We start from the raw sequence: 27,349 nt of genomic DNA on the forward strand, positions 1-27,349 counted from the left end.
GTTCAAGTCTGATGGAGAAAGAGGCATTGTATTAATGCAGATTTTACATATTATCTTTTTTATGTCTACTTGGATAGGCTTCCTATTCAAAACATAGTTTTCATTGCAATGCTATTCCTAATGCCAGCTGGCTAAAATTTAAACCCAGACAATATATTGCATTCCTCGTACAGCAAACTCATTTTTCATGCTACATTAGTAACATTTATCAACATTAGCTGCGTGATTCAGTCAACAGGTACTGACTTTCTGTGCACCTGATCCATATCATTGTGCTAGCAGGGAAACTTACTATGTGCTGCATATTGCTACACTGAGGACACAACAGATTCTGAATCCTATTGCACTTAGGGCATCAGATTGGAGGTTTTCATGAAGAAAAGCACCACTGGAAACATTCAATTCCTTCGTATGCTTAGCAAAACTGGCAGGGATTATATTACCAATCTTCAACAATGCTTCAAGTGATTATTTTATTTATTTATTACATTTTTATACTGCCCATTAGCAAAGGCTCTCTGGGCAGTGTACAATTAAAGACTGTGAGGACAAATAATGTTTTTATTTACAGATGACAGACCTATGAACATACTCAAACTGCATTCTGTTCAAGGTATGAAGACAGTCAACTTGGATGAAATGCACCAGTTACAGAAAATCAAGGTGTATTTAACAGCTGGTATTATCATTAATTTACCAATTCTGTGGGAGCCTGTCTATGGTTCAGATGACATGCTAAGCCATAATGTTTAGCTCAAAATGCTTAACCGCCATGGATTAGTGTGTTGTCTGAACAGGGACATACTTAATCATACAATAATTATACAGACATTCTAAAATGTCATATGAGTAGTATAGTGTAAGACAGGGGTGAGCAACCTATGGCCCTCTACATGTTATTGGACTGCAACTTCCATCAGCCCCAGTCAGCATAGCCAATTGTCAGGAATGATGGCAGTTGTAATCAAACATCTGTGGGGGGGGGGGGTGGATCACAGGTGCCTTAAGCCTGGTGTAAGGCTAGATGGTACATAAGGCTATAAATATAATATATTTGAATGAAGCTACGGTATTCAAATTGCCTACTGAGGCTTGCAAAAGTAAAATATTTTTTCAAACATAGTTTGGCAGTGTTATACCATGAAATGTGCAATCTATGGTTTAATGATAGGGGCAAATTCAGATTGGGAAAATTTGGACACTGAACTCCCATACTTCAGAAAACCTTCCACAACACAGTTCAAGCTTAAACACTCTTTGGGCCTGTTCAGACAACACACTAAGCCATGGTTAGGCTGCTAACCCTTCTGCAGCAAATGATTAGTGAGCATGTTTAAACTGGTTTATATAGCCACCATGGTTAGGAATGGTTCACACGACATGCTAAGTCACGGTTACACGACACGCTAAGCCATAATGTTTAATGTGTCATCTGAACAAGGTCTCTGAATGTATTTATGATTAATATTTATATATGACCATCAAGGTGGTGAAACCCAGCCTGAACTTCCCCTTGGGGGTAGTTCCAAAAAAGTTGTGGGAGGATTAGTGACTGCTGCATGCAGGAAGGGCCATGTAGGGCTCACTGTTAAGACCAGCGAACTGAAGTATTATTTTTGTCAGGAGTACATACCTCCAAAAGCTTGCAGGGTTTGGAAAGACCAGTTTCCCCCAAGAAAACTTGGGGAAAATATTTATAAGGTGATCGGTGTGTGTGTGTGTGTGTGTGTGTGTGGCATTTACTCATTACTAAATGAACAATTAAAGGCCACTAAAACTGCAAAGAGATTGTTTGCTTGGAAACATTCTTGGCAGATTGTGACAAGTTCCTTGAAGAAAAGGACAGGATCTACACTACTGCTTTATAACAGTTTATAACAGTATTTATTTATTTATTAATCATACTTATACCCCGCTCCTCAGCCAAAAAAGGCTCTCGGAGCAGCTTACACTTAGCAAAAAAGACAGTCTTTTTTGACATCTGTTGGGTCCCATGACACATTCCATATACTGTTTTCAAAACAGCTTCAAAGTGTTATATCCTGCTTGGTGTAAATCTGGCTAAGGTCCCTAAAGTTTCAGTCTGAGCAGTTTTAAATACCCCCTTTTTCATAAGCAAGCAAAACTAGAAAAAAAAAACAGATAAATGTTCTTACTGTACTACTAGCTGCTGGCACACTGATCCATTATCTGTAATCAGTTCATTCAGTTTTAATTCGAGGTGAACTTTTCCCTGTCAATAAAAAAAAAGTTCCAGTTGAAAGAATTCGTATCAAATCATATCCCTTGGCATATGAAAAATGAAGTTCTACATGCTTTCAAATGTTTTCTGATCATTCTTCTCAGGTAACAGAAGTGCTAGCAAAAGAACCTGATAGTACTTTCAGATAAGTATAACAAAGTACTAATGAATTTGTCTTTTGTAAATTACTGATGAATTTAGACCATGATTCAACCCCTGCTGGCCGAAGAAGTTCCACTGTACATCATGGAACCAAGCACTAGAAGAGTTGTGCATAGAAATATGACTCTAGTTATATCTCTTCTGACTTACACATTTAAAACTTATAACAGGGAAACTCACAATCCATATAATGAGCTTACTATGCTATAACAGCACATTAACCCTGTTTTCCAAGAGCAGAATCATGTATAAGAAACTTTTTGAAGCTGACCCTTACCAATACTGTTTGCCAATTTGGCAAAAAATATTGACATGGCCCTTCCATTCTCTGTGGCAAAACTCACAAGATAAAGTTAAGTGTGACAAGAGGCCTAATAACATAAATGACTCAATAATTTGGGTTTTCAAGAAGTTTTTTATATTTATCTTCAAAGCTTAAGAGAACTTAGTCATGAGATAAAGGATAGGGACCCTATTATAGATTAGCAATTGTTTGAAAGTCAAGAAGCCAAAACCAGTAATAGAATATTCAAAATGCTTGGTGAAAAACAGTGGGCCTCTAAGAATATATATCGGCATTGGTATATTTAACCTATTAATTATGCAGAGTCAGGGATGAACAAAAAAATAACTAAGTTGACATAGCTGCAAACAATTCACACAGTTGCCTCAATGTACAGTGAGAGCACCAATATTACTTACACACAGTACCTTTGAAATGACAAACAAATGAAAATGAAGCCAAAACTGGAAAGCTTAAAGGACAGACCTATCAATGGAAATTAACGATGGTGGATGAAGGGAACAGCCATGTTCAGAGGTAGTTTACCTTTGATGTCAGATGGGCAACAAAACCAGGGATTGTTATCACAATGATATGTTGCCTGTAAAAGTCCCAGGGGCATGTAACCAGAGTTCAAGGTGGAGGCTAGAACTACATGGATCTTGGGTTTGATCCAGCAAAGAAACCATTATGTTCTTAGTATACAGAACTTTAAAACTGGGGATTAAGATACATCTATAACCAGTTATACAACACTCTTACATTACAGCAATTACGAAGTGTATTTCTACTGTTTAATACTCTTCAACAGAACCAACAATCGGTAGGTTCATTCTAACCCACTTTATGAATCCAAATATTCTACCATTTAGGATAGAAACAGAGCAGGAAAGCTTATTATGTAGTATTTAACTCAAGGAGAACTCGATACTGTAAGCCCACATTACCATAATAACCCTGTTCTTCTCCCGTTTCACCTCCCACACCGAAAGCCTGCTAATGAAGGATTTAATGCATAAAGGCTACAAATTACTCCTTTACCACAGTTCCAGATAGCACTCTGCTTTTACACAGCTGGGTAGTACCAAGTCATCTGATTTCATCATCCAACTGAGTGTGGAAAGTCATCCAGTCTATCACAGATAACACTTCCATTCAGCCTAAAACCAAGCACTTGCTTAATAAAAATAAGCTAAGAGTAGGCAACCTGTTTAGTCCCAACTGCCAAATGGATGCCTACAACTGACTGACTAGTTGTGTGAGAGCAGGATTTACATATCACTGCCATGAACTTGGTGGGTGCCAGAGAAGTGCTAGACATGTTGCACTTATTTTGCAATATTTTTATACAGAAAATTGTTAGGCTCAAACGTGGAAATTTACAAAATATGCTCTTACTTCAAACTTAACTTATAAGATTAATGTTGGCATTATGTGTATACAAATTTTTCTACTCAGTTTTTCCATTACAGTTTTAGGCAAGGAAGGCTAACCTATGTCACAGCTTCAAAATTCTCACTTTGAAAAAATGGGATTGTGCACAAACTCAACCATGGAAATGAACTGCTAGAAATATTATGTGTCTGCATGTACACACCCTAAGCAAGATAGGCTTGTTATTTAGGAAGCAATAAATAAGTCACTGTCAAAACACTTCCGGATTCAAAACACTGAGCATCTCTGTAATTAACAGGTTTTAGTGTACTGCAGAGGCTTTCAAATATGCCTTAGGTCAGGGATGGAGAACTTGTGGCCCTCCAGATGTTTGAGTCTGCAAATCCCACCATCCTTGCCAATTGGCCATACTGATTGGAAGTGATAGGAGTTGCAGTCCAACAACATCTGGAGGGCCACAGGCTCCCCATACCTGCTTTAGCCATTCAGCCTATGAAAGATTCTAAATGACAGTTGTCTGAAGCAGTTCAAATCCTAAAGGCTTGTGAAAGCACTGCTCTCTTGAAACGAAAACACAAGGGGATCCTTTAAGGCAATTACTGGCATCAGTAGAGGACACAATCCAGATAGCACGTAAAGCGCATACTTTATTTCTTGTCAATGGGGTGCATAAGGGCATACCTTTGGTTGAATCATGCCCATGTTTACCAATCTGGGTTGTACTCATGTTTAAAGGGATCTAGATGTTTCACTGTGTATTAAGTGTATACAATTGTGCTGACATGTAAATAAGGCTTTAGACAGCATGCACAGGGTTTGGCATCTCATGAATCTCAGATTTTCTACAAGGCAATTTCCAGCTCACATTTTCTTTTTTAAAATAAAATAGCTACTGGAGAAAAGCAACTCAAAAATGTGTTCTGATTAAGGCCCTAGAAACAAGAGATGCTGTTTTGACTTGGTTTCAGTACTTCATCCAATCTGTAGCTTATGTAAACTGCCCAGAGAGCTTTGGCTATGGGGCAGTATAGACATCTAATAAATACTAATACTAATAATACTGAATATAGCTATTATTCCATTTTTCCAACCAAGTCTCCTCTAACCAGCACTTTAGACACTGTAACACAAGGCTGGGGAAAACCCCACAATATCTAAGGAACAGTGAGAAATATCTTTATTAGAGACTTATCTGGCAGGGACATTCCCTCAAATATCACACCCAGATCACAATTCTGCACAGCTTAATACAAAGCTAGTTTGCTTTGCTTACAACTAAGCCCAAAATATTGGAAGCCCAACTTCCAACATTCAGCTCCACATTTGCCACTATTGCACAATTAACTGCATATATCAGTACTATTTTAAGGACAACTAAAACTGTTGCTTAATCAAGAAGTTGTACAATGAGCTTTATAGAGCATTTATAAAATAGCTCAAATGAAATTGTACCACCTGTGATATATCAGAGATGTGTTATCATGCTTAGGGAAAGAACAGACTTAGAACCTGTTCTGTCATGGATAAGTTAGACTTGTCTTCGTCAACTCTATTCTAAACAAGGGCTGAAAGTGTTTACACTACCCAACTGCAAAAAGCCATAAGCCTCTCTAAGAAGGATTCAAAGAAGGGTCAGGATTAATAAGAACTAGCTAGCTACACAGAGGCTATATGTTGCTGAGGGATCACCACCAAACATATTTATTTATTTAGAATATTTATATAATGTTCCCCATTGAAAAATTTTGGAGCAGTGTACAAAATGAAAATAAAAACAGAATAAAACAGTTAAAACATAGCAGCCCTGCTCTCTTCACTCTCCCTACTCTCTTCATTATTGTTAATTCACTGTGCATCACACTACTTCAGAAATGCAAGACTTTCTATTTATACAATACTTTCATATTTTTTAAGTTTTACCTGAACCTCCGAATTAGAATCAACAGGCTGAAGTATAAACCATGATTCCTTGCCAGAATGTATGCTCAAGTCTTCCTTTTTGATAGCTACTTTACCTAATAGAGAGAAAATAAACAAGTCAGATATGACTGCAATCACTTATTGGACTGTATTAGTCAAACGAGTGAAAGTTTTACATGGCTGTTAAACTTATTTATTAACTGGCATTCTCATTTTAAGATTATTTTTTTTACATCTCTTGCATAGGTCTAGAGAAGATAGCAAAAGAATAATTATACCAGCATTCCCAAATCTGACACCCTCCTGATGATTTGGGCCACTGGCCATTCCAAACCACTACCCATGCTGGCTGAAGCTAATGAGAGTCGAAATCCAAAACATATGGAGGACATCAGTTATGATAGGATATATCCTAAGCAGTTTTCCTCAAATGCAATCCAGCAACAACTCCAGATACAGCAAGATTGATTATTATTATTATTTTATTAATTACATTTCTATACCGCCCAATAGCCAGAGCTCTATGGGCGGTTCAGATTGATGACAGCTGGGAGGGGGTGGGACTGCTCACTTATCTGGAAGGAAAGACTGAATCATATATATTTAAAAGAGTAAGATGATTGCCTATGGCTTTGAGTTATTCCATCTTTATTGAAACAAAATTACTGGATGTTAACTTTTCCAATTAAATGATGTGGTTTCTTACCTATACGCAGGTCCCTCTGTAGAACATTCTTGTCATAAATATAAAATGATAAACACTGGAATATCCTTGGTATTTCAAAGTAGAACTCTTCCCCAAAAAATGGGCTGGGGGGGGGAAAGAGCAAAATAACTGTTTAGTAATTGATTATTAGGGAGCTACATGGATTCCTCCAAAGTCAAAGCCAATTCAGGCCCCTTTCGGCCAGTTTCTGGTGCTTCCTGAAGAGAAGCGGGCTTAGCTCTGAAGGGACAAGAACCCTGACTAAAGATTTGTTCACAATTTGGGTTCTGAAAGGCAGACAGTATTTCTCCAAAAACAGTGTTTTCATTCTTTCTTTCTCTAAGCACTGATAAGGGAGGAGGGAAGGAGTGGGGAGTGACTAACAAGTCCACATTCTAATCATACAACATAATTACCACAGCCTCTCCAATCACTGTACTTTGGAGGGTGGTATTGTGAGATGGCTGTTCTTCCAACATCTCCTGATCATGCTAAATTTTGATGTGACTGAAGCCTACCTGGAGGTCAGGAAAGTTTACATGGTAGCCCTGTTCATTTCATCTCTCCTTTGTTTGCAATGTAGAAGTGGTTTAGTGGCCAACGTATGTGGAAATTATACTCTCCTCTTTAAGTAGTTTATGCCACAGAAAAGGAAAACTGAAAAAGTCATTTAGCCTCAGGCTCATGTGTTCCCTCCTTCTGCTCCGGAACGGCCATGGTAAAGGTCGGAAGCTTTCGCTTCCATTTTAATTAAATTACAGTACTCCATGTTGACTGAGACCGGACAAACTGTGGTTAATCTTAACTACATTTAACTAATAGTTTAGGCAGCTGGCTTGTTTCAACTCACCAGAATTAATCACCGTTTATGATTCGACCCCCATGCTAAACTGAGGAGAATCTAAAACTGAAGCAGAAGCTTCCACTTTCCTACTCACTGCCATAATGGAGGAGGAAACAGGGGGGAGTTCATAAGCCCAAGACTTGTAATGTTAAACCATGGTTTACCATCATGCCCGAATACAGCCACCGTTCCACTGCATTATTGTTAATTATTGAGTTGTTTCAGGAACCAAAACATCTAAGCTAAAAATGGAGAAGGTAGCAACAACAAATTTAAAGTCAGATTAAAGCCCATTTCCTCTAATGTTTTTGAGGTTAAGGGATTTTCCAATATCCCATTTTAATTTAGAATTGCTTTCTTGTCCTAAATAGGGCAACCATCATGATAGAGCTTACCTTAAAGACTTCTCTACTACCTGAGTTCGGTAAACCTCTTCTTGATCCAAATTGATTGTGCAAAAGCAGTCTCTCATTTTGTTTGGTCCTGAGTATGGCACTAAGTTTTTGGCTTGACCTAGTGACAAAATGAAACTGTTCTAAACAAGAATGGAGGAGAAATATAATACAATCAATGTCTATAGTCACAATACAGAGCTTCAATTCAGAAAGGAAAGCCATACAACAGTGAAGACTCTGGTGCATTTTTACCTGAATTAAGAGAAAAATGTTATCAGAAAATAGCATAGCACAAAAAGTTGCCATACTACAGAAACTGGGAATATTTAGGTACATAAAGGAAATTTGCTATGATATTTCGTCATAGCCACAACTCTGCTTCTTCCTTTTTACAGCAGGAGCAACCTCCTCCAGAATACCATCACATATGAAGAACAGGTTCACTACTGACCTAAAGGGAAGGGTTCCACCCACAACCTCATTACCATCACTTCCTGCAATACCTGCACTTTCCTTAGAGTGGAATCCCATCTTGGTAACCGGTTAGGCTTGATACAACATGTTAAATCAGACAAGCTTGCATTGAAAGTAATATGCCTATAAGTCATAACACAGAGCCTAAGTGAAGACCTTTTTATTTTCCCAATATTTTAGCTCTGCTGTTTTAAATCTGTATTTTAAATCTCTACATTGCTGTTAGGTTTTATTCTGGTTGTACTTATATAGTGTGGTTTTAAGCTTCTATATTTTATACTGTACCTTGTGGTTTTAATTTTTGTGAACTGCCCAGAGATCTTCTGCTATTGGGCAATATAGAAATGAAATAAAATAAATAAACCATCTCCTAGTATTCTTTTCAATAAACAGAATCTAGTTTAGCAATTATTAAAATATTGATAACGGAAATTATGTCCATGTTTATTTCATTTCTATGTTTACAGTCAGAAAGTATGCAGTTCTTTGAACTGAACTAAGAAAATAATCAATTGCTCATACATTCATGGCAAATACATGATGTTTGAAAAGTGCAAACATGGTTTAACTCCCCACCACCAAAATATGGAAAGAAGCTCCTAAGTCAGCTAATTTATGTAAATTTTACAAAGATATTTACCTATTATTAGTAGGAATTGTTCAGGCAGGAAGGCTAAAGGTCACTGCCATAAAGTAGTGACACATTGCCATTGAAGCTTTACATGTATCACTTTTGTGAAAGTATTTAATTTTCCTGTTGTAATAAGGCTGTAAAAAACAAACAAACTTGAGTTTGGATTACTCTCTTGTCAAGGCAGAATTATTTTTCCACAGGCAGCACTAAGACAAATGATAACACTTTATTTTATATTAAGGAAATTAGAACACTTTGGAATGCTCTACATGAGTATAGGATTGGTATAGGCCCTTTAAAAATAAAAAAAGGGGGGGAGAGCTGTGTTGACCATAAAAAAAAAGTGTTGGCCATGCATGTTTTCAAGACCTCCAGATCTCTTCATCAGGCAAGATTGGCAGATTAGCAATGACGAGTAGTGGAGGGCTGGATGGTGGGGGCAAGAAAGGTTGACTAGAATGTAATCAAGATAACTGCATGGTCAGAGTCTCTGATAAGGAGTAGCAGGGATGCAGACATTCAATTTGGGCTCTGCCAGGTGAAGTGATGGTTTCAGGTTTCAGAGGCCCAAGAACCAGTGGGTAAAAGTAGATCTCGGGCAATTATAGTCTTGTTTTTGAAAACATAAAATCCAGTGCTTAACTCAAAACTGTGTGGTAAAAGCGGGAACACCACTCCATTATATCCACATCAATTGTCTCCATCCAGGGCAAACCAAGCAGAAGTAGAGATCAACTAGGCAATGTTTATATTAACAAAGATGGAGATAAATTTAGATGCTGTGCTGGCAATCTTGAAAGCTTGCACAATTCTTGTGATCTTTAAGTTAGCTTAATTAAAAAAATTACACCACATGGCTTTTGTTATTATTGTATATTAGTGGGGGTGGGTTTCAAATTGGAGAAGCCTGATTTTCTTCAGAAGCTTATGCAGCATTTCTCAAGGAGAAGACCAATAACGGCAGACAAATTTCCCTGGGGTAAATTGGCATCCCATTATTGATCTTGCCCTGCAACACACTACAGAAGAATACTGGGGGCATGTCTAGATGAGGGGGGCGGAGGGCGACGATCTCACAATTTTATGATCACGAGATTGTTGCCGTCGTCTATGCGCAGTGCGCAACACCGTGGCCGCCATTTTGGATTTATTTATTTTAAAGAAGAAGGAGTGCACGAGTTCAACTGAAATTGTAAGCTTTTTTAAAAAAACAACCTTGCAGTCCCCCACCCCACCCCCAATGGGCACAGAGCTCTTGAGGAGCTTCGTGCCCAGCTTTTTGTGTTACTCACGAGGAGCCAGGTAAAACCCACGACGGCAGGCCACACATTCCACGTTCTCAGGATCATCCTGAGACTGCAGAAAAATCAAAATTAATGAGTAGGGCGATATCCCAGGGAAAGGGAGGAATCATCGCTCCCTGCTCCCAGGATGCCCAGTGCGCCATGAGGACATACAGGGACGATCCCGGGATGATCCCTGGGATATTGCCCCGTCTAGCCACGCCCTCGGTGTGCTCGGGGTCATATTCTCAGTTCAAGTGGGGCAACAGGGAGGCCCAACAGGCCTGACCAATGCCCTATACAAGTTGTGTGCACATTGTAAAACTACCCTTAGAATACACAGCTATGCAAACAAGCTACCAAGAAAGAACTCCCTGAAGTATGAAAACCACACTATTATATAAATTATTTTTTAAGCACAGCTATTAACACATGTCTCCTGCCATCTTCATACAATCCAACTGACACATCATACAATCCAACCGACACATCAACACATTTAAGGCAGAGGGGGTTTGTGACACTAAGCCCTCCCATTACATACAAACAACAGAAACCCTAGCCATGAGTACAAGCCTACATAGGCACAGTTCATGGCACTCAACAAACTTTGCACATGTGCAAATTAATTCATGTACAGTGGGGTGGGGGGAAATTATGTGAAGAAAGTTTCAAAGGATAACAAAAAATTATCACTTGTTTTCCATGGACCAAATGTGATACCTGGAAATAGCATTAAAGCAACTGTGTTTCAGAGGTTGAAGAGATTCCCAATTTAAGTTACATTTCCCCTGACAGCTGGTGAACAGGTACACATGGAAAGAAAGAGGTACTTGGTACAGAAGTTATTAAACTTTTCCACAGACCACTTGAAAATTCCAGTGTGTTGTAGTTCTACAAATTAACACAAATACTTAACTCATACTTTTTTTTCTTCAGGACCACCAGCATTGTCAAAACCAGTGCTGTATTATGAAATCATGGAACTGAGGAAAAGCCACTGAGAAACATCCCTCTAATTCAGGTCCAACCTTTTTGGACCACTGGATACATTTGGGAATGTATCCACCACAAAATGCCTAATCAGCCGGTTGCTTCTTTGGTGTCTGTCATGTCTATGAATCTTAGGCTGCACCTTACTCAACAAAAAACTTTTGTGTCTATTGGACATTGCAATGTCTTTTAATAAGGAATTACCTAATTGGTGTCGGTGCAATACAGCTAATGCTTCTTTTAAACATATGCTTTGGCAATGTCCAATAGTTGCTTCTTTTGGAGAGGAGGTTATTACACAGATAAATTTTGTACTGGAAAAGTCTTTAATATTGACTAATGTACATGCTCTTTAAAATTATTTTTCTGTTTCATGAAATTAACAAATGGTTAATTGAGAGCCAGTGTGGTGTAGTGGCTAGAGTGTCAGACTGAGAGTTGGAAGATCTGGGTTCTAGTCCCTACTCAGTCATGGAAGCTCACTGGGTAACTTTGGGCCAGTGACAAACTCTCAGCCAGGCCTACCTCACAGGGTTGTTGTTTTGAGGATAAAATGGAGGATCATATATGCCGCCTTGGGTTCCTTGGAGGAAAAATGGCAGAATATAAATTTAATAAATAAATAAACAGCACAAATGGATTCTCTGCATCGTTTTTCAGCTAAAAGATATTACAACACTGGAATGATAAACACTCACCTGCTATAATACAATGGATTGAGGAATGTACAACACTTTGGCTATTTGTTCAACTTTTGTGGAGACCCATGGATAATTGCTAAAACGTTGTATGCTTTTCATACAAATCCATATTTTATATATAAATAAAACTGGATTTTTAAAATAATAATAATAATAAATGTCAGGTACCCATAGGTACCACATTGGGGACCATTCACAGGTGCCATTGGAGGTGCCTAAAGGTGCTGTGTTTGGGACCCCTGTGCTAGCTGATAATTTTTCAGGGAATTAGTAGACTGCCATATTTATTTATTTATTTATTTATTTATTTATTTTTTATTTATTTATTACATTTTTATACCGCCCAATAGCCGAAGTATTATGAAAACTACAGATCCTAGGCCATGACCTAGTTATTTTATTGGATAATTCAGCCTTGGTCAAAATGCCCTCAATCAGAAAAGGGAAAGTGCATAACCAATTCTAGGCTGTTACACAACCAAAACGGACCATCTGAATGGATTTTACAAACTACCAGTGGTCCACCGCCACAGTTTGAGAATTTTTGATACAGCACAGTTCAATTTTGGGTGGAACTCTTAAGGCACTTTCAAGTTTTGTGTTGAACACAGGGAGGCAGAATTCGGAAGTCTCAAATGCAAACAGACTGTGGAGACCCACATGTACCTGTTGCCTCTCTGATATACTATAGCTATGCCAGTAGTACATCAACTGAGCATGCCTCCTGTGCCTTTCAGCAGCAGAATATTCAGCAGTTCAAATTGAAACCAGGTTGCAGTCAGCCAAATGGACTAGTTAGTCCTGCCTGTAATACATTTGGCAGTTGGAAGGGGCTGCCTCTCTAACACAAAGCAGTCTACTGAAATTCCACACTTTCTGCTTGTGTGAGGAAGGTTTTCCCCACTTCAAGGAGGATGCAGACAAGCTGGGGGAGTTCAGAAGAGGGCAATGAGGATGATCAGGGGTGTGGAAACAAAGCCCTATGAAGAGAGACTGAAAGAACTGGGCATGTTTAGCCTGGCGAAGACTGATGGGATACTTGATAGCACTCTTCACATACTTGAAAGGTTCTCACCAGAGGAGGGCCAGGATCTCTTCTAGATCAACCCAGAGTGCAGGACACAGAATAATGGGCTCAAGTTACAGGAAGCCAGATTCTGGCTGGACATCAGGAAAAACTTCCTGACTATTAGTACGGTACGATGATGGAACCGATTACCTAGGGAGTTTGTGGGCTGTTCCACACTAGAGGCCTTCAAGATGCAGCTGGGCAGCCATCTTTCAGTTATGCATTAAAGTGGATTCATGCACAGAGCAGGACTTGATGGCCTTATAGCCCCTACCAACTCTACTATTCTTTGATTCAATGATCCCATGGATTGATGTGGGGGAGACGCAGGCATGCACTTATACTTCCTAAACCTTAGGTATAACATCTCGATGGGCCTTATTTTTTAGCTTCTGAATTTTGAGGAGCTTTTTCTATTTACTTTTGAAAGGCAGGGCACAATCGATAGTGTCCAAGACACATCACTAACCTATTAATTGCTGTAGATGCTACTTCCCATTCCCCAGCAAATACACTTGAGTAAAACTGTTTTCCCCATTTCCCTTAAAAAGAATCCCAGTGATACAGTCTACAAGGATACCATGGCAATGTTATCAAAAACTGCTGAAAGGTCCAGGAGAATCAATAGGATCATACTCCTCCTCCAGCCATTCCCTGGCATAAGTCACCAGGGCAACCAGGGCAATTCCTACAATGAACCCAGACCAGAACCCAGACTAGAATGGATCTAAACATTCAGAGTCATCCAAAACCACGTCGAGCTGAAATAACCCACTCCAAAATGTTGCTCAGAAGCGGTAGATCCATGGCCAAAGAATCTAGACCTCACTTCAACAGTGGTTTTAATATTGCCTCTTGGAATGTATAAGTATATATTATATTTCTAAATATATACCAAGCAAATATGAAAAGTAATGTTTTCATCAGTTTACGTTTCAAGCAGAATGAAGTGCAACAATTGTTTATAAAAACTTTCTTGTGACATTCATGGTATCATTATACCTTCCTTCAAACCTTAAACAAAAAAACCAGTCCACTAGATATTTGAGCGTGCGTGCTTGCGTGTGTGTGTGAGAGAGAAAGAGAATTTTGATTCTACTAGATTACTGCAGAAAGTAACTAAAAATATCAAAGATAGCCTTTCCTTTTAATAACAGATAATTGCCTCTGTTTACTAAATTGTAAATTCCTTCAAATAATTTAAGGAGACACTGAAACTGATGTGTTGGGAAGATGCAAATATACCGAATTTTTATCCTATTGATCGATTAAAATGTATATAATAATAACAATAATACTTTTTTCTTGCCCACCTCTCCGTTTGGATCAAGGTGGGGAACAACAATAAGTATAAAATACATAAAACTGAATTAAAAACATAGTATACATTATTAAAACATCCTAAAATTCCACTGGATAGGCCTGCCAGAATAGATAAGTTTTTATAGCTTTATTAAATGCTAAAAGACTGTTAAGTTGACGGGTCTTCTCCGGTAGGTCATTCCACAGTCTGGGAGCAGCAGAAGAGAAGGTCCTCTGAGTAATACCTGTCAGCCTAACTTTAACTGACTGAAGTAGATTCTTTCCAGAGGACCTAAGTGTGCGGGGCAGATTGTATGGGAGAAGGCAATCCCGCAGGTAGCCTGGACTCGAACCATGTAGGGCTTTAAAAGTAAAAACCAACACTTTATACTTCGCCTGGAAACTAATTGGCAGTCAGTGAAGATTTTAAAACTGTTGTAATGTGGTCCACCCTAGGTGTACCAGTGACCATCCTGGCTGCATAGTTTGAATTAATTGAAGTTTCCATACTAGGTACAAAGGTTGCCCCTATGTAGAGCACATTGCAGAAGTTGAGCCTTGAAGTTACTAGTGCATGCACTACCCTCTTTAGGTCTTCCAACTCTAGGAAGGGGCACAGCTGGCATATCAGCCGAAGCTGATAGTAGGCACTCCTGGCCGTCGTCGCATCTATCTGAGCTGTCATTTGGAGCAACGGATCCAAAAACACCCCCAAGCTGCAAACACAGTCTTTCAGGGGGAACTGGTTGACACACCTCCAAACCCAGGTTGCGGCTTTTGACAGTGAGCACCTCTGTCTTGTCTGGATTCAGCTTCAGTTTGTTTTTCCTCATCCAGCCCATTACCACCTCCAAGCATTCATTCACACAGTATCCTTAGCTGATGCTGACATTGTTGTCGAAAGCATAGAGAAATATATTTGGGTGTCATCAGCATACTGATAGTACCCCGCCCTGTGCCTCCAGATGATCTCTCCCAGCGGTTTCATGTAAATATTAAATAGCATTGGGGAAAGGATGGCACCTCGTGGTATGCCACACAGCAACCCCTTCTTTGAGTAACTATCCCCAAGCATCACCATCTAGAACCTGCCTGAGAGGTAGGACCAGAACCACCGAGGACAGTGCCCCCAATTCCTAATTCCCTCAAGCGTTCCAGAATGATACCATGGTCGATGGTATCGAAAGCCGCTGAGAAGTCCAAAAGTACCAGCAGGACACACTCCCCCTGTCAATTCTCAGGCATAGAACATCCACTAAGGCAACCACAGCGGTCTCAACTCCGTATCCTGCTCTAAAGCCAGTTTGAAATGGGTCTAGAGAATCTGTGTCATCCAAAACTGCTTGGAGTTGGTGGACAACCGCCCTCTTGATCACCTTACCAAAAATGGAAGATTTGATATTGGTATATAGTTATTAAGGTCCAGGGAGGGCTTTTTTCAGAAGTGGCTGTACTGCCGCTTCTTTTAAACATGATGAAGAACTCCCCTCCCTGAGACATGCATTAATAATATGTTGGCAATCCTAAAACAATGTTTGAAAGGCTGATAATATTCCACAAGGATTAAAAGACAAAGCTTTTAAAAACAAGATATAAAAGCATATGATATCTTTAATGCATGGATTTTTCAAAATAAAATTCATAGAAAGTATTTTTCCTGCAAAACATTAAGTTATGGTGGATGAATCTCAGTTTTGATGTTAGACTGTATAAGAATACTTCTCTTTTATAGTCAATGCTGTTCAACTGAACCATTATGAAATCTAGTTCCGCATCAAAATGGAAGTTATACATGCTGCAAGTCATTCTCCAGAAGATTGAATAAAGGAGTGAGAAAGGAAGTGGGTTACGTTCGACTTACATGAATGTACTTCAATCCCTCCCACCTTCGGAAAACCACTACATCCTGTTTGTTCTATTTGCCCTAAAATCTACGTCAGCCACACAACATTTTTTTTTGCAGGGCCTTATATATATATATATCACACACACACACACGCATGCACACACTAGTTGCTTTCAGGTTTTCCAGCTTCTCAAGATTGTACTTTCCTTTCCCACATTTGGCCCAATTAACACCAATCTTATAACCTCCAATACTGTTAAAATATCAAAAAAGTAATAAGTGATTACTCCAAAACATCCTGTACGAACTTCCTGCTACCTCACGTTTCACAAGATTATGCATTACAGTTTTGTTCATCGTTTGATTTTGAGACACAAAATGAAATACACTGTGTTTGAAGGACAGCATTTTCATTCCAAGTAATGTCTGGTATGCTTCCAAATCAAAACATTTCCCAACTAAAGCCAGGACTTCCCATCAACTAGTCACAGCTTTCACTAGCTACTAGGAATGCACCTGCCTAGCTGCTTTGCCAGTTATAGCTCCAGCCCAGCAGCTTATATACACTTTCAAGCCTCTCCTATGCTTGTCATTTCCACTCTCTTTAACATAGATTTGAGAAATTATTTGTGAATAGTGCCAGTAATATTTGGACTACAAGTGTCTAGTACTATTCTGGAATGACAAGGCAATTGTTAACACACACGGGAAGAGCAGATCCCTAAAGTATCTGTCAGGAACTGTAGACAGGTTTCACATCACCCAGGTAGTGCATAATTTCCAAGACTAGTGTTCAGTTTCCTTCAAAGTATTTTTGAACACTATACATTCCTAATTCACTGTCTGGGAATATGCTGTTTATCTCCTTTGTACAGAAAATATGCTTGAACCTGCAAACTGTTCATTCAGAGAAACCTTCAAATGCTCCAATAACAGCCTCAATTCCCTATATCTATGTTTCTCTCACCCATCTCTTATAAGGGAACACACAAAAGAATGTATTTCTTATCCTATTATTGCTTTCCATGCACCAAGGACTTCAAACCTCCCACTGCCCTTGTTCATCACATCCTTTAAAAATATATATCTCCAAAACAACCATCCTCCCTCACACAAAATTCTATTCTATAACCTATTATTAGCAAGGGATGGACAGCGTATATAAACACTTCCAAAATACTGTGATGATGTGTGTGGTTTGAATACAATAAAAGTGAAATATTAAAAATAAGAAGAGGTTTCTAAGGGCTTCTTCACTCATAAATACATCCGAGGTCTACAGGTAGAATAAATACATACAACGTACACCTAACAAGTGTACTGATAACCAGCAAGCATTTGCAGACATGCACAGACGCAATCCTTAGGTAGCCAAGATGGGCAGGGGCTCTCTCCATCAAGGGCAGAATGGGATACCACCCTTCAGATAACGGTTAGGAAATGGAAATTGGCTTCACCCAACACAAAGATTGCCTCGCCAGGTATTCCGAGTGCCCAATCCGCGCTCCCAGGTGCTCCTTTAAATAACCAGCACCTCCACAGGCACACCCGGTTCAGCTCGTAGGCGTCTGTTGCCCCCGAAGGGCACCGCCATGCCAGCGCCCGTCGTCCGTACAGCGAACTCCCCCTTGGGCAAGGCGCTTATGCTTCCCCCTTCGACGCCAAACCCCTCCTCAGCTCCCCACTGCCTCCCTCCACCCTTTCCTTGTTTTCCATCACGGCCGCCCGCAGGTGCGCTTCCCACATGACTCACCGCCAATATTTACAGCCCCCCCCCCCCGCCGACCCCCTTGGCTACAGGCAGCCCTTCGCCCTGAGGCGGAACAGCCCTTCCCTCGCCACCCGCGAGGAAAGGAAAGGGAGAGGGCACGCCAGCATCACCCAGGAACAGGGCAACAGCAGCCGGCGCTGGACGGCTGCGGCGGGTGAGTCAGTGAGGCCGCCCCGAGGCAAGGGGCCTTTCTTCCGGCTCTGCCCTCGCCGTCCCTCCCATCCCAACCCCCTCCTTTCTCCTTCTCTGTCACACACAGACACGCACTCGCTCACACGTACACAAACACCCGGGCTCTCGTTCATCCAACCCCTCCCAATGACTCACAAATCTTCCCGCGGAGGGTCTGCAGCACCCGCACCTCTTCGTCGCCCCCGTCACCAGCCGCCATGGCCGGGGGCCACCCGCTGCGCAGCGCGCGGCCAAAGGAAGAGCCAAACGTCTGCCGCACGCGCTTCTCCTACTCGCCCAACTGTATACAGACCGCCGAAGCGACAACAGGCAAAGGCCTGGCCGCGCCCCCTCCCGCCCTCCGGTCCTTCCCACTCGCCTTCTGTCATTGGTTAGGAAAGCCGAGGGCGGGGTGTTGGCCGGGATGCGCGCATGCGTACTCTCTCTTTCAAAGAAGGGTTCTCCCGGGCGCGAGGCGCTCTTTCACTGGTCCATTGCCCCGCCCATTTAGGGCGGGGATCGCCTGGCCATCCGTTTAGGTGTGGCTAATAGGCAGGCTCGGCCTTTATCGGCTTTCGACCAAGCATCATCTCTGAGGAGACTGTAAGGCGGCCACGTAATCCGCGCGCAGCCAAAGCAGCTAGAAAGCAAAATATGATGAGGGGTGGCATTAGATTGTTTATTGGTGGCTACTACTCCTGGTTTGGCTACTAGTCCTAGTTTGGCTACTAGTTCTGATGTATGCCTGTGTGTGTGCACCAGTTGCTGGGGCACATAGGTGGGAGAATGCTGTTGAATTCATGTCAGTTTCCCGTTGACAGCTAGTTGGCTACAGAACGCTGGACTAGATGAACCCTTCGTCTGGATGCAGCATGGCTCTTATTAATTTGTTTAAGTAAAGATGTACAAAAATACATAACATGTTTATTGTGCCAAGATTATGCCATAATAAATCTGTTAAGCTTTATAGTGCCACAATACTCTTTGTTGTTTTTGCTAAGGATTTGGACTCACACAAGTAATCTTTCCTGCCCGCTGCTTCATACAAAAGGTCCCAAGTTTTTTCTTCAGGTAGGGCTGGAGAAAACCATGCCTGAAACCCTGGAGAGCCACTGCCAGTCTGTGTTGACAATACCGGGCTAGATGGACCAATGGCCTGATTCTGTGTAAAGCAGCTTCCTATGTTCTTTTCTGCTTTTCATAGTAGTATCTCGATATATTTTCTAGCACTGCCTTGGGAGAGTGTGCACAGCTTCCAAAAATCCATTAAAAAACAAAAATGCATGAAATGTGTAGGGGTGTGTGAGAAAGTAGGCTAGCTGCCTTTTGTTTTGCCCCAAGTATTTCGTATGAGGGCCTTTCCCCCCATGCTGTGGCTCTTTCATTTCATTGTTAACAGTTTGTTGGTTACCAATTGAGGCACAAATAAAACAGAACCATGAATGAAAGCCGTATTCTTTTGAGATAAACAAATTCCACTATGGAGACTATGCTAAGATTGGTCTGTTCCAAGACTTAAGTTGTGTTGGGGCTCATTAGGATTCATACCAGGCCCAGTGTCAGCATAGTAGGGCATTTGGCAGAGCTCACATGCCACTGCCACCACCTACAAGTGAGTGAGGGGGAGGTTGGCAGCTTTGGAAAAGCCATTACAGTACAGAGGATGGTGGGGGAGGGAAAGACATTGCGGGGAGGGGGCAGGCACCTAGGGTAGCAACAAAAGATGAAGCCAGGCCTGGTTTACACTAAGGCACGATGCTTAAGCATTTTCAGCTAAACATTATGGCTTAGTGTGTCGTGTGAACCATTCCTAACCATGGTGGCTAGATAACCACATTTTAAATATGCTCACTAACAACTTGCTGCAAAAGGATTACAGCTTAGCATGTTGTCTGAACAGGCCCACTCAGAATTTCATCTTAAAGCGAGGGCTTCCATTTACCCTTGCGTTTTACCTTCCTCTCCTCTCTCTGTTGCCTCTTCCATGGCTAATGCTAGATTGTAAAATCCTCAGTTCAGGTATCTGTCTTTGTGTTGAAAAATGCCATAAGGATAAAAGGACAAGAGTGGTTAAAGGAGAAAAATAATAGAGGAAAATAATGCAGAAAGACATGCCTCTGAATATGTTCAATGAGATTTTTCTTTTCAGTGGCAAGAACTTTAACAATCAGCATGAATATATTCAGGATTACAGGGAAGTCTTCTCTAGTAGGTGGCAATCAGAAACATGCTTGCTAGAGAGAAAGTCCCATTGAACACAACGGGACTTAACTCTGAGTGAACATGCTTGGGATTGCGCTGTTAAGCAATTAAGCCCTGGAAATTATTTCAGAAATTAAGCCCTGTCCTGTACTATATATCCCTCTATTGCGCTGTTGTTGCAAATCCCAGCCTTTGAAAATATATCTTGAGTGAAAAACTAATCAAAATATATACAGTGTTAAACTTTCTAACACCACTTTCCAGTGGCTTGTAATAATGATGGCTCAAGGTAGATGCTGTAAATGATAAGCTATATAATGGTTGCTTTCGCTGAGCTGCACGTGTAGCGTATGAATCCAAATTAATATGGTGCAATATTTTTTAAATCCACATGTTTCTGGAAAATGTATTTTTAGCAGGATAGGAGTAGGAGTATATAAGCAGAAGGTTTCAGAACACTGAGTGCAGATGGATATATAACTGTTGGATGCAGCCTCACAGTAGAAACAGAATGTTAAGAAAAGATTTGTTTTAATGGGATATAACAGAAGAAGTGGGAAATGTTTGGAGTCATGCCAGCAAATTTGGGTATTAATTGTAAATCAATAGTTACAGGAATGTATTTCCTGTTATTGATTATTCAAGGCAGTCTCAAGCATCACCTAATGTGCCTGAGATATATATCCTTTAACACCCTGAAGTCTTGTACCACTTAAAAGGAGACTACTAGTGATGCTGGGACCTACTGCCTGGTCCAGTGTTCACTTTAAACAAGGAGAAATACTAGTCACAAGTCAGTTTTAAAAATCTTTTAAATTGCATCACAGCTGAAGGTTCAAATAGGACATAGTAGAAGAATAGGAGATGGGTTGTTGAAAGGGGAGAGAATAGAGTATCTGTTTTGCTTTTCTCATATGGACTAAAAAAAATCTTTATTTTGCATACAGGCTGATGGAGTCTGAGCTGGCAGTGACTAACCAGAAAAGCGATTTTAGGGCACAATCCTATCAATTGCACCCTTGCTACTCAGAAGCCCCCAAACATGGGATCTTCTGAGATTTCTAGGCCCTGCCAGGCTAAATCTAGTAGGCAGGAGGAGTGGCAGAAGTGATCTTTGCCTCCCCGCCTTCTCTTCTTTGATTTTTCTCTAGATGAGCTTTCCGAGAGCATTTCAGAGAAGGAGGCTCAGGATAAACTATATCTTGGCCTCTCCGGTCTCCTCTTCTCCCCCTCCCCCACCCATCAGAATGCACCCTTTCCCCTTCTCTGACGTTAAGTTTCCGACTTTGGCGAGAGCATTGATTATTGGGCAGATTAAAAATATAATAAATAAATAAAATATCTGAGGCTGCATCTTCAAATAGATATAGAGGAAAGTACCATGCACCCAATTGTGTCCCTCCACTGATAGAAGTCTCTTTGATTCAACAGAGGCTTCTGTCAGCGGAAGAGGGAGAGGTGATTTTCACTGATACCTCCTCCCCATTGCAACCTCTGCTCCCAGCAAGGTGGATTATGGCTTTAAAACAACAATAAAACAATAGCCAGAGTAAAGGAAGAATAAAAGGGAACACAGGGTAAATTCGGAAAATCTTAAAAGGATATAATAGTTGTGTTAATAAAAAGCTGGGGGAAATAGGATCGTCTTAGTGTAGAACAGGGACAGGCAACCAGGTGCCCTCCAAAACTTTTGGACTACAACTTGATCCTCGATCTTTAGCCATGGTGGCTGGATCTAATTGGAATTGTAGTCCAACACATCTGAAGGGAACCAGTTGCCTACCACCGGCCTAAAACCTAAATGACAATAGTGATGGCACCAGGCAAACTACCCTAGGGAGGAAATTCCAAAGCAGAAAAGGACCTCTCTTGAGTAGCCATCCACATAACGTCTGATAACGGGAGTGGAATAGAGAAGAGCATCAGGTTGCTGAACTTAACTTCTCATATGGGATAAGACAATCTTCTAGATATCTGGTCCCAGTTAATTTAGGGCTTTTAAAGTAAAACAACAACAAAAACCAGAAGCTTGAATTGTGCCTAGATTCAAACTGGAAGCCACTGGAGTTCTTTCGGTGTTGATGTAATAAGAGCATGAGGCCCCAGCCAATAGTCTTGCCACTGTTCTTTGGACCAGCTAAAGTTTCCAAACAATTATAGCCATCTAGAACTGCTTGACCACAAACACTCACCAGTTGTTTCCATCTTGCCTGGATTGAACTTCAGGTTCTTAGACCGTATCCAGCCCATTATTTACTAACAACACCTGAATATCATTATTTGTTGTTTAAGGTCCAACACTAAAAGTTACTGAACTTCTCTAAAGCTGTCATTTCCTCTGCAAGGATGTGGTATCCTGCAAGATTGGTTGCTAAAAGAGAAGGGAAAGTTTCAGGGTTCACATATTATTTCTGAGTCAGAGGAGGTAGCTGCAGAAGAAAATAGGTTATCGTCCATAATATGTAGAAGGGATGAAACATAGCTTGGATGAATAGACTTGGATCATCTGTTATAATACAAATGACTAAGAAACACAGGTGAAACAACATCTATAGCATAATCCTATATATGTCTACTCAGAAGTAAGTCTCACTGGTTACATCCAGGAAAGGGTGGAAAGGATTGCAACCATATCCAGTTAGCACTAATACATTTGTACAATCTCACTACTATTTTATAGCAAGGAAAATGTATCAAAACAAATGTATTGCTTATGTAACTTCTACTGTGCAATTATAGCAAGGAAAAGTTGATGAAACCAAATGCAATGTATAGGGGCTTGTCTTGACGAGGAAAGCCCCGGGATGGATCCACAGTGACACTGTTTCATTTATATGATGCAGCAGCTATCACGGAGCCATCTCAGGGCATTCCCTCGAAGCTCTAGTTTAAAAATTTCGGAGACTTACCTCAACATTTTGCTGTGAGCTAGGCGCCAACATACATTTGCCATCTGTCGCCTTGCTCCGGTCTTATAGCTGAGGCATGTTCCAACTAATGGTGACCCCTGATTGGTTGTCATCAGCTGGGACAGGGAGGAGGAGGCAGGCCAAACGACCACTGGAACAACTACGTGTCCCGTGGCTGCAACAATGAACAAACAGGGCCGGTGGAGCCCTGTTTGATCGCTCTCTGATTGGCTGAAGGTCCATCCCTTGCCCGGTGGACATGTCCCGCTCATTGCCTGCGCACAGGCCTTGAGGGAGGGTGTTGCTGGCAGGGTGGTGGTGGACAGGAGCACCGAGCAAAAAGGGTTTCACCAATCCCCATTTTCCTGTGGCACAGACAGATCTTACCCTGGTTGGTTGCCCCAGAGCTCCCTTCCAGCTCAAGAAGATGTGGAAGAGCGGCTCCCACCCTCCCTTTGATATAAGCTCCCACCTCCTTCATGTGGGGACAATGCAAAGAAGCACAAATACAGGAATTTGAGGGCTCACGGCGCCAATGTGCCATCGTCAGGACAGTCCCCAGCTTATGTAACTTAAGGCGTAGAATCTTACTGAATTATTCTCTATATTCTATCATTGCAGAACCTCCCAGAATGCAATCCTATGCATGTTTAGACAGTTGTAGGGTGATTTTCTGTCTAAGCATTCATAGGATTGCACCCCAAATTCCCTTCTTAGGAATAGATAATCTTCCCTTCTTAGTAAGGGGCAGTGGCACTTCAGTTATAGAATGCCTCCCCAAAGATGTTTCCAGTATTCCTATTATTAATAAAACATTTTTATTTACTCAGTTATTTGATATATTTTAATTCAAGTAAATCTTAGTCTGTTTAAATGTTTTATCTTCTCATTTTAGCTTTCCTTTGTGTCCTATTATATTTATTTTGTGTTGCACAGTGCCCTGAAATCTAAATCGGGAGGGGTTTTCCAATGTTAGGCATGAATCAGCCAAGGTAGGCCCCTTACTGTGTTACAAAATGATCCTATGCATATTTATTCAAATTTAAGTCCAATGGAGTTCAATGTAACTTCCAGATGGACAACTCCTAATCAGAGGGCATTGTACCACCATTTGGTCTTTCCTCTCTTAGCAGATTTTTTTAGTGATAATAAAAAAAATGGGGAAAGCAGTGGAAAAATAGGGGAGGGTTGCAAATATAAGATCTTCTGGAACCCTGTAACATTCCATGTTTGATGTAGGGCAATTGCACAATAAAAGCCTCATCTGGAAATACACTTACACCCTAGTAAGGGTGGATAAAAAAATATTATTACTTATTTATTTATATAGCACCAACAATGTACTTGGTGCTGTACAGAATATACAAATAAAACAGCAATACCCTGCCTAGAGGCTTACAGTCTAAAATCACATTAAAACATATGAAGAGGGGGAAGGGGTTACACAAAACAGAAATAAAGGAATAATCATAACAATGAGAACAGTAAATCAGGCTAAAATACCAAAAGCTATGGAAAACAGATGAGTTTTCAAATGCGTTTTAAAATAGCCCCAATGTCCCTTTGATTTCAGTGAGAAATATTAAGTATGTACTGATCTTTCCCACTGAAAATGGCCGTTTAAAAGGTTTAACTATGGATGGACCACATAATAGCCCAGTTCGCAGGTAACAAGAAGCCACCATGGAGGAATTTCCCCATGAGACTTTTGCTGCAGCAGCTGCCATGTACAATACAGTGCGAGCTCACTGTACCTTGCTGTTATGTGTGAACATGGGTTCTGTGTGGCTTGTCAGGCACCCCCAAAACCTACTTTCATTGGGTTTGCATGTAACGGGAAGCTGTGGGGGCTTGGATTGTTCACTTGGTGCCCATGGGGCCACAACCCACTGTGGCTAGTAAGCCATGGTGGGCTGCGGTGATTGTGCAAACCATGTGACTTCCTCTGCATCCCTCTTAAACAGCAAGCTGCATTTCGTCCTGGATCTTTACCATTTATTTTCATTCCATATCTATGTGTGCTGTATTTATTTATTTACTTACTACATTTCTACATGGCCCAATAACCAAGGCTCTCTGGGTGGTTCACAATAGTTAAACCCCCTAAATACAACATGTTAAAATATAAAATTTTTAAATGTTTAAAACATAAAACCGAAATATACTGTATGCTGGCCAGCCTGATTCTGTCTCCCTTCTATAGTAGGTTCTGCCTCTTTCTCCTCAAATCTCCCCAGTCATCTTCTGTCTCTCGCTACAGAAGAAAACAAACCATAATTCACGCTATGTAGAGTGAAGCATTGTGAGTGAACAGGTTGCTGCCAGGATTGTACCTGATGAAGCTCCATGAGGCAGGCACAAAAATTAACTAACTGCATACAATATTTCTTACAGAACAAAATTTGTATCCTATTTTCTTCATTTGCCAACTGTCAAAGGATCAGAAACAGCTGGTATGCCATGACACCATGTACTGCTCCTCCTCTGCAGTTTCTGTCCTGTTCTTCAAAATGTCAGAGAACTTAAAATAAGTGCCTAGCTTTCATGGGAACAGAGGAAATCTCAGTAACACGTACTCTTTGTACATAGTAACAGCCAATGTAATTTCTTCTATAATTATTGCTCCCATGCATAGGTGAGCAAGAGGATTTGTGCATAAGCGATATGCATAAATCATGTATGTATATTTAAGGTACATTAATATTGTTTTTACTGGCTACCCCCTATTCCCAGATGAAATGACAGCCACAATACAGAGACAAGAGGTTAATCTAGAATGGAGGAGGTGAAGCAATTGAATACATCTGATAACCATACTACATTTAGGGGCTTACCTAGAAAACCAGGAATTCATGCTTCAAATACCTTATATCCTTTGCGCAATGATCCCCCAAATTCCAGTGCAAAGACAATAGTATGATATTTGCTCCAAGCACAATAGATTCTTAAGGGAATATCCATACTGCTGTTTGCTCACTTAAAAACACACACAGGGTGAATGTGTACTCTGGAGTTGGGACCGCATAGCCTTCAAGAATGTAATAAACCAAATAAAAGCAAAAGTCTTAGAAATGATGAGGCAGGGTGAAGGTAGCCTTCCTGGAATCTGTCACTTAAAGAACAAACAAAAGGCTGGATGAGCACTCCCATTCAAGAAAATATTTAGCCTCCAAGGAATTTTATAACTCCTGGGTGCTCAATGACAGTAGTGGTGAAAGGTCAAACTAGTTGTGGTGCTATTCATGTCTTTAGCCCTGGCATGCATGATTTTTTAAACAAATAGCTGGTGTGTCCACTCCAGGCTGGATCATGATCTTGTGTGTGGGAGAGGGCTTTAGTACATCCTCCCTGTAGTATTCTCAATCGAAGGGGTGGCATGGACTGGATATGTGAGTCACACTAGGAATTTGCTGTGGAAGGAAAGATCTCATTGATGTCAATGGAAGTTTTTCTCCCATTATAAATAGCTGATGTCTGATTCAGAGCAGGACTGTAACAGAAGGAAAAAACTAAAGTGCCCCCCCCCCCCCATGCCATGATCCCAATCTACCTTATCGGGTTCTTGCATCCGTTTTTAATAATAATAATGATGATGATGATGATGAATTCCAGGGCTAAAGAAATGAATAAACTCACATCCCATTTGTCCCCAAAAGAGCTTTTTCACAACTGCGGCTGGCATGCCTACATGGGTGACGGCTATGCTCTTTTCTGAATAAGGCAAATGTGGTCACAGTTCTTCATGCCATACTAACATCCAGGCTGGTCTGCTGTAATCTTCTGTACATGGGTCTGCTCTTGACTGCTCAGAAAGCCATTATTAATGAAATTTCCACCCATTGCTCCTTGCGCTAAACATTGGTAGCCATTTTTGGTATGAATGTGTTCTTGCATGCAAGAGTGTAAGCCCTTTCCCCACAGCTAATAATCACAGATGCCAACAGCGAAGTTCTTTGGGACCTCATTGATACCATAAATGTGGATGTTCATCAGGTACAATCTTTGGCAGTAATTACCGACATCTCCTTCCCTACACAATTATTTGAG

General features: G+C 40.8%; 1 protein-coding gene across 1 annotated transcript in view; it reads right to left on the reverse strand.

Moving 5' to 3' along the window:
- Positions 1 to 18,448, reverse strand: part of RASA2 (RAS p21 protein activator 2) — a 51,581-nt gene extending 33,133 nt beyond the window's left edge. Inside the window, exons 1-5 of the mRNA XM_063132165.1 lie at positions 18,348 to 18,448; positions 7,948 to 8,065; positions 6,709 to 6,812; positions 6,003 to 6,097; positions 2,157 to 2,233 (exon numbers count right to left, since the gene is read on the reverse strand). Coding sequence (XP_062988235.1) covers positions 2,157 to 2,233; positions 6,003 to 6,097; positions 6,709 to 6,812; positions 7,948 to 8,065; positions 18,348 to 18,411 — 458 coding nt within the window. The 5' untranslated portion in view covers positions 18,412 to 18,448. The remainder of the gene's footprint in view (positions 1 to 2,156; positions 2,234 to 6,002; positions 6,098 to 6,708; positions 6,813 to 7,947; positions 8,066 to 18,347) is intronic.
- Between the last annotated feature and the right edge of the window lie 8,901 nt (positions 18,449 to 27,349).

Source organism: Elgaria multicarinata, chromosome 8 (assembly GCF_023053635.1).
Source record: "Elgaria multicarinata webbii isolate HBS135686 ecotype San Diego chromosome 8, rElgMul1.1.pri, whole genome shotgun sequence".
In the NCBI taxonomy this organism is placed as follows: Eukaryota; Metazoa; Chordata; class Lepidosauria; order Squamata; family Anguidae; genus Elgaria; species Elgaria multicarinata.